The sequence below is a fragment of the Dipodomys ordii genome, unplaced genomic scaffold (assembly GCF_000151885.1).
Source record: "Dipodomys ordii isolate 6190 unplaced genomic scaffold, Dord_2.0 Scaffold34, whole genome shotgun sequence".
NCBI classification, from domain to species: Eukaryota; Metazoa; Chordata; class Mammalia; order Rodentia; family Heteromyidae; genus Dipodomys; species Dipodomys ordii.
In genome coordinates this window covers 7,310,700-7,319,483 of record NW_012267250.1, presented here as the reverse complement: position 1 = coordinate 7,319,483, position 8,784 = coordinate 7,310,700, and the positions used below count along the sequence as shown (strand labels likewise).

Genomic DNA, 8,784 nt, shown 5'->3' with positions numbered 1-8,784 from the left:
CTTTTTTTCTTTTTGCTAATGTGGTGCTGAGGAATGGAACCCAGGGCCTCATGCATGCAAGGCAAGCGCTCTACCACTGAGCCACCTTCCCAGCCCCAGAAGACAACTCTTATCTCCAATTAACTACAAAAAAAAAGAAGAAGAAGAAGAAGAAGAAGAAATAGAAATAGAAACCAGAAGTAGAGCTGTGGCTCAAGTGGTAGAGCGCTAATATTGAGCACAAAAGCTCAGAGACAGCACCCAGGCCCCGAGTTCAAGCCCTGGGACAGAGAAACACACACACACACATGGAAAATGATTATTTGTGTTGTATCAGGCAATTTTTTTGCCTTAAATTCTTTTTTTATTTGTATTTTATTGTAAAGCTGCTGTTCAGAGGGGTTACAGCTGCATGAGTAAGGCAATGAGTATACTTCTTTCATAAATTGCTGCCTCTTCCCTTGTTGTTCTCCCAGCATCCCTTGCCTCCCCATCACTCTCACACACCCCCACCCAAGTTGTAAAGTTCATTTCCACTATAGTGTCTTGTGAGCATCAGTGTTGCAATGGGTCATCTTGTGTCTTTGTTTCAGTATTTTGTTATTCCCCTTTCCTTCCCCAAATTAGACAAATATATCTACAAGATGCAGGGAACCAAAATCAAGTACCGTGACAACAGGGGACATACAATAGGGGGAAGAACATACAAAGGAAACAAAAAAAAATCACTTAGTACATTAAAAACAAACAACAACAAAGAAATGGAAAAAAATCTGTGCCATGGACTCATGTTTTGTTTTGTTTTTTTAAGATGGTTCCAGAGGCTAAGGACAGAGCTCTGTGGGAGAATGTATGCTCAGCACTGCACAGGGTTTGATCCCCAACCCTGGGGGAGAGGAAACATATTTCCAGGTCCTGTTTGTAAAATCAGTAGCAAAATGAGAACAGCTTAAGATGACCAAAGCAATTTCCTCTTTGAGATTTAGATTTACTACTGAATTATGATAAGGAAAATCCACTTATATGTCACAGTACTAAAAAGTCCAAATTTCAAGGCATATTCAGTGTAAGACAAAGTCTATGACTGATACAACTAGGCCAGCTTTAGTTACACTGAGAATGTGGAGTCACAGTGCTCCTTTACATTGTTCACTGTAGGGAAACTACGATTTGAGTCACTCAGCAACCATTCTGACCCCTTCTTCCTTGCCTACTTCAACTAGACAGAATGGGAAAGAAGACTACACACGGAAGAGTCTCCTGCAGAAACCAAGGCTGAAGAAATACAGATGGAACTTTCAAGCATAATCTATCTTTGTCACACAAAAACATGAAATCTTGAATCAAAAGCAATTTTGCTCCCCATGCCGCTGCCCAGCAAAGACCACAGATGTACTTCCTGGTGAGGCCACCCCATGTTGAGTAAGTAAAGAAAAAGGCCATAAGCCAAAGTTGGCAAAGCCAAGGAAGAGGGAAAATTCCATATCCTTGATCAACTTGAGCAGCTATTAAAGACTAGACCACTTTCCCCAGGCTTAAGATGAACTTCTGCCTTGTGGGGGAAAAAGGACTCTGGTGCTAGATTTTTCTTAGTTGTAGCAAAAATATTCCTGCCTCCAAAAGAGACTAATGTAAGGAATCTCTCCAGCTATGCCTGAATTTATCCATGATCAACTTCACATGAAGCCCTCAGAGAACTCACAGAGACAAAGTTAACTAAGTGGATAATTCATTACCATGACCACCCAATTCCATGCCCATGAATGAAGAGGGCATCATCACAGCCTCCAGGAGGGTCAAGCAAAAGCCTGGTCCCCGCCAGTCTAAGAGTAGTTCATGAGTTTCTCCAGCCAAACAATATGGCCTCCAATGTATTGTTTCCTTTAGTCTATAGTAAGATTTCACCTTTCCATCCTGATTTCGGACTCAACTACAATTCCTGTAACACACTTTCTGATTTCTCAAAAAAGCATTTCACTACAAAACAAAATACTCCCTCTTCCAAAAGAAAGAAAGGCTTGAATCCAACTATCTTTTAATTTTAAAGGACCTGGCAAGAATTACCTTAATTGTAGTTCTTTCCTTATTGTGTGGGATGGTGTTAGTACTGCTGCTGCTACTCTAGTGTTAACCAAGTGTCATGTGCCAGGCCCTGGGATAAGCATGTCAACGCATGCACTTATTCCGTGTCCAAAACATCCTCCTGCAGTGAGACTTTTAGCATGCCATTTCACAGTGAGGGAATCAGAATGTTAGCCTACAAGCAGCATTGCTGTTAAAAAACCTTCTTCTACACACCAATGAATGGGAGTTCAAAACAACACACAATTATGAAAGATTGAGAGATTGAGTTTGTTAGTCTGTAATAAAAATATTAAAAGTGAAAAAAGTACCCTAAGAAAAAGACAATTATGAAACAAACAGAGAGAGAGGGAGGGAGGGAGGGAGGGAGGGAGGGAGGGAGGGGAGGGAAGAGAAGGAAGAGAGGGAGGGAAGGAAGGAAAGAAAGGAAGGAAGGAAGGAAGGAAGGAAGGAAGGAAGGAAGGAAGGAAGAATACAAGCACAATTACAACTGAAGGAGTCCTGAGTCAAATCTGGTACACAGAATGTACTTACCAATGTAACAATGGTGAATCACTCAACACATGGCAAGCTACCAGGAGGACTGATAGTAATATTTAGATAACTGATAATGTTCATTAATCATAAAGTTATTATATTTTATAATTCACTTTCTTTTTACTTTAAATGTAAGAAGTATACTTCATACACCACAGTTTAAAATGAATATCATCATTGTAATTAATGTATTCAGCACTTCTTATATGACTAGTCTTGTGATATTTTACATATATCTTTTTTTTCTTTTAATTGTTAAGACCACCTCAGGATGAATGATCTGTTATTAACGTCCTCTTTCAGAAATAGGGCTACAGTTAAACAGTTTCCCCAAATTTTCTATGCAAAGGTAAAAATCAAAATTCAAATCTAGATCTGGCCCAGGGCCCTATGTACTTAACCTCTAGCTTCACAAAGTAGGTTGATTTTTTATTGTTTGTTAGCCTTGATCAAGCATCAACTAGAAAGTTCTATTCCTTTAAGCTTTATTCTTTATCTTCACTTCTAGAATTTCCTCAGTTTTGAAAATTTGTGCTTCCTATTTTTTCTCCTAGCATAACAATATCTAAGAAACTGTTCCTATTCACTTGATAACACAATCTCCATTCAAGCTTGTTGAATTAAAGAGATAACATAACTGCTGCTCATATTTTTTTAAATGAAATCTGAGGAACTCTGCTACAGTGGCTAGTTCCACTACTCAGGCAATCAGCACTAAATGGTCCTAGTAATATCTAGCATCACAAAAACAACCTAGTTTCCCAAGTCTTCCCAGCAGTATGGTAAAAGCCCACCATATGTCAATCTCTACTCATGTAAATAAACCATCCTTCTTCTTCAAACTGTCTCTTCCTCCTCTGCTGAAGCACAAGATACTCAGAACTCTGAAATTGCATATGCTTCTAAATTTTATGTAGGAACATTTAATTCTATGGTACACGTGTGTGTGTGTTTGTGTGTGTGTGTGTGTGTGTGTGGTGGTGGTGGTAGTGGTGGTGGTGGTGGTGGTGGTGGTGATGGTGGTGGTCCTGGGACTTGAACTTAGGCCCTAGACACTGTCCCTGAGCTTTTTGCTCAAGGCTAGCACTCTACTACTTTGAGCCACAGCTTCATTTCTGACTTTTTGGTTGTTATTTGGAGATAACAGACTTTCATGCCTGGGCTGTCTTGGACCAGGATCCTCAGCTAGGATCTTGTATGTACAGGAGTAGTAGCTAGGATTACAGGCATGAGCCATCCAAGCCCATCTCTTTCTTACTTCCTGTTTCCTTTTTTTCCTTCTTTCCTTCCTTCCTTCCTCTCTTCCTTCCTTCCTTTTTTCTTCCTTCCTTCCTTCATTTGTGATGGTACACTAGTACTAGGCTCAAGGCCTTTCATTCTCACCAGGATATAGACTTTTCTACTTTGGCTGGTTTCAAAGTAAGTTCCTCAGGTTTCATCCACCCAAGTAGATGGGGTTACAAGTATGAATGGCCAGTACCCTGCTTCTCTCTCCTTTTTATATATCAAAACTTATATGTAAACTGGGCACCTGTGGCTCACTCCTGCAATCCTAGCTACTCAGGAGGCTGAGATCTGAGGATCACGGTTCAAAGCCAGCCTGGGCAGGAAAGTCAGTGAGACTCTTATCTCCAATAAACTACCAGAAAACCAGAAGTGGTGCTGTGGCTCAAGTGGTAGAGCACTAGCTTTGTGCCGAAGAGCTGAGGGACAACGCCCGAGCCCAGAGTTCAAGCCCCACAACCGACCAAAAAAAAAAAAAAAGTGAAGAAAACTTATATATAACTGACTTCAGTGAATAAACACTATCATTTCACAAGATGCAAGAAATCTAAATTTTGAAAATTAATATTAAAGAAATTAAGAATATGTATCACTAAAACAATGCTGTCCATGTTATTCAGTCTAAAATTGACTATCCCATCAAAAACCTACACTCAACAATATATTCCCACTTTAAAAAATCACTAACTGATAATATGCATAATTTTCATCTAGTTTCAACAAAAACAGCATTTTGGGCTGTTCTAAAATAGTTATTTAACAAAAGAAAGGAAACAAATAAAACCATGAAAAACTAGTGGCCATGCCCTATGGGCTGGTGGTTTTTATGTGCATCAATTATTTTACATTCAGTGATCATCTAAGAATGGTATTTTATTTGACTACTACCCTAGTGCCCATGTTTGAACTTCACTGAATTTTTGGTTCATTGCGTATAAGAATTTCTCCAGCAATAAAAATACAACTCATTAAAGATTAACTTGCCCCCAGGACAGTCTCTCTGAAAACAAATTCCAAGAGTTATAATCACCAATTTACACTCTCAATACTTAAAGGCCAACAATCTTACTTATTCTGACTTAAACTGGAAATCCCACATAATTTGAAAGCTGTTATAAAAGAAAAATGACAATTTCACAATAATCAGAAACACCACCAAATACAATCTTTACTTATGTGACACTTTCCAAACAAAAAGCTTTAAATAAATAAATAACTGATAATGTTAGAATACATATTGATTTGCCAGAGTTCCTATGTTGGTTCCAATTTTGCTTCCATAATTATGAACTTGCAAAATTCTTTTGTTCCCACAACTATTTAGTAAATATACTTCATATGCCACCAATTGTGGTAGGCACTGGAAATCATCTAAATCTATGATGTAATCTTTATTAATTATAATAAAAGCAATTGATATTTATGAAGTTCTTATCATTGGTCAACACTATATCGTCTTAACTTGTTAGGCATTAATTCTTTCCATTCTCATCAAAACCCTCAGACAAAGTTCTAATATCATCTCCATTTTACAGATGCGAAAAAGAAGGGAACAGAGACACCCAGGAACATTTCTAAAGTTCTATAGGTATTTGAACCCCTAACCTGAGTGTCTCCAGTATTCACACTTGACAAAACTGGCTGGTACAAAGCAACAATGCACATGATTACATCTGACTCCAAAATCAGTCTTACTCCTTCAGACATGATGGTACTACATAACTTGACACTGGGAAGGAAGCATGCATCCTAAAATGCCTTAGCATACCACAAACAGGTTTCAAACCTGTTCAAACTCTACTTTCAAAACAGGGATCATTCACTTGTAGGTGATTTTTCCTAAGTTAATGAGACCACTGTGTTTGATCACTGAGTACTGTATTTCATTTTATATATAGGCTGGAGAAATGTTAAGACTTTCTTCAAGGCAAACTTGATCACTGCAAACCAATTTTAAACTATGCGTTTAGAACAGCAAATATACAAAGGACAGTTTTCAACCTTGGAATTCTATGCCTCCATCAGAAAGAATGACATTACCCCATTTGTTAGGAAATGGAAAGACTTGGAAAAAATTACATTAAGTGAAGTAAGCCAGGCCCAAAGAAACATAGGTCCCATGGTTTCCCTTATTTGCAATAACTAGTGTATGTCTGAGACAAGCAGAAAAGGTCAGATAAATTAATGTTAGGGAAATGAACCCTAAGGTAAGGACTCAAATGGTTTTTCTTGCTTGCTATTGTTCCTAACATATTTATAAGGTGATTTTTTGTTGCTTTGTATGTCCCTCCCCCACGGTATAACCCCTGTTCTCACTGTATTTGATGTTGGTATAATTTGTGGAGGGGAAGGGAAAAAACAAAATGTTTAAATAGAGATACAGGTGGTGGACCCATTACAACAATGAAATGTATAACATGCTATGTCAAAAAACGAACTTTGCGGAGGAGGGGGATGGAAGGGCAGGGATTGTAAGGGGAAACAAAGGAGGAGGAGTCAACAATGCTTGATAAGAAATGTACTCATTACCTTGCTCATGTAATTGTAACCCGTCTGTACAGTATTTTCACATTAAAAAAACGTATTAATAATAAAAAATAAAAACTTCTCCATGAATACTTCATTGCATTCAAGCCCAAAGTGAAGTAAAACAAAATCTACTTCTAAAACTCAGGGTAGATGCTTGGGTAGATACTACTGTCACTGGTCTGCACATATGTAAAGCAGGAAATACCAACAATGCCCTACTAGAGAAAGATTAGCAATCTTTCATATCACCCCATCTCATGTAGAAAACAAGTTGGAAAATTGTTGAAAAGACTGAGTGACATACGAACTTTACAACTTTGGTGGGGGGGGGGGAAGAGGACTGGGGGGGGGGGGGGAGAGGATGGGATGGGAAGGGGAAATAAAGGAGGAGGCTACAATGCTTGATAAGAAATGTACTCATTATCTTGCCCATGTAATTGTAACACCTCTGTACAGTATTTTCACAATAAAAAAAAAAGACTGAGTGAGTATGTATGTGGTCTTACCAGTTCCATGCAAATACTCTCATAATATTTTTCCAGTGTAAATTGAATACTTTAAGACCCAGAAAGTACACAAAAAGAATCATAAAACAAATGGAGTAACTAAAATGACTTACTGAAATGCAGCTGTGTTTTAATTTTCCAATCTGCCCTTTAATACTCTGAATGGTTTATCGTTTCAAAACAACTGTCCTCGAAAGTTACATAATTTAAGAGAAAAGGAGACATAGACAAGAGTTAGGGATGTTTATCAATAAAAATAAGCAACAAGGGAGATGAGTTTGCAACGCATCCAAAAAAAAAAGCCTGCCAAGCACTCCTGCTATTTGTTTCCATCAAGTTATTGTTTTGGAAAACAAGTTGTTCCCTCTTAAAATAACCTGCTTAATTGTTCTAAAAAGCCACTGCATTTCCACAGAAGACTAACTTGCTCCCATACTGCGATACACTGACTGATAAAGTCAAAAGAAGTTATGCACAAAGCCACAAAAGAAAGTTTGGAGAGCTTCAGTCCTCCCGTGATAAAAGGGCACTGGCTACTGAATGACTCTTCACCGCTCACTCTGAGTGAGCGAGCCCAGGGCCTGCTCCTCTTCGCAAGTCTTAACCCTAGTCATTCAAACTACCAATTCTCCTTGTGGGTGGAAACGGAGCCACTACGGTGACTACAGGTAGACTAGCAATTAACATTTTTGAACAAGGTCAAAATGACCTTGGACATTTTAGCATTCACTCTAATCGATCCTCACTTTAAAAGTCACAATGGGCTCATGGTCCAATCTGACTAAAGCTCTTCGGCCTAGGAAAGCCCCAGGGAAAGACTTTAAAAAAAAAAAATTCCAAATTGTGAAAGACCAAGTCAGATACCCAGAGACCAGGAAGATTTGTATTTTACAAGCCAGTCAGGGGGAAGACACACACACACACAGATTTGTATTTTACAAGCCAGTCAGGGGGTAGACACACACACACACACACACACACACACACACACACACACACACACACACACACACTCTTCAAACACAGCAGCAGTGCCTCAATCCCCTGGCCTTGGGACCCCGCCCCGTCTAGGCCCCTCGGTGGGGAAGAAGGAGGAGGAGCTCGAGTCTTAAGCCCTGACATCTGCAGAGCATTTCCCAATAGCCAGACAAGGCCCCTCAGCTGGAGGAAGTGGATACTGACCAGGGGAGAGAGTGAAACAGACACGAAAGGGACCAGCGCTAGATGCGAGACCGCTGGGCAGCGGGCAGGCCGGCGGGCACGCGGGGTCTGCGGTGCGCCCCGAGCGCGTCCGGGTGACACCGCCCGAGTGTCCCGGCTAAAAGCTGACACCTCCAGAGTCCACATGGCAACAACTTCAGCGCGCCAGGACCCACTTTGGGCTTTGGTCTAGAGGCGCTTAAGTCAGCCAGGGTCCCCCGATGAGTGGCGAGCCGGGAGGCGTGGGGAGTCCCGGCGGTCTTCCACACCCTGGGCGCACCGCCGCTCCGCTGGGGTCGGGGGGGGGGGGCGGGAACCAGGAAGCGGACGCTGGGGCGCTCGGGGAGAGGACGGGGTGCAGAGATGTCCGGGAAGGAGTCGGGGACGCAGCCTGGAAGTTTAAAAAAAGCCAGTTGGGGGGCGGGGGGCTATGCCTACCTTGTAGCATGGCCTCGAGTTTCTTCCTGTCCACGCGGAAGCGCTCCTCGCTCCACTCCGGGCAGTGCAGGGGCGCCCCGGCGACCAGGTCGTCCTCCGAGCCAGGCATGGGCGAATCGGTGCTGCGCTCGCTGTTGGAGCCCGGGTCCGACTGGGCGGCCAGGTAGCCGGGCTCAGCCTGGGCGGCCATGGTGGGCGCGCGACGCTGGAGCTCCAGCTGCCCCCGCCG

General features: G+C 41.5%; 1 protein-coding gene across 3 annotated transcripts in view; it reads right to left on the bottom strand.

Moving 5' to 3' along the window:
• Bicc1 (BicC family RNA binding protein 1) overlaps positions 1-8,778 on the bottom strand; it is a 241,045-nt gene extending 232,267 nt beyond the window's left edge. For all 3 annotated transcript variants that reach the window (XM_013017198.1, XM_013017199.1, XM_013017200.1), the window contains exon 1: positions 8,556-8,778. In XM_013017198.1, coding sequence (XP_012872652.1) covers positions 8,556-8,745 — 190 coding nt within the window. In that variant the 5' untranslated portion in view covers positions 8,746-8,778. The remainder of the gene's footprint in view (positions 1-8,555) is intronic.
• Positions 8,779-8,784: the final 6 nt, after the last annotated feature.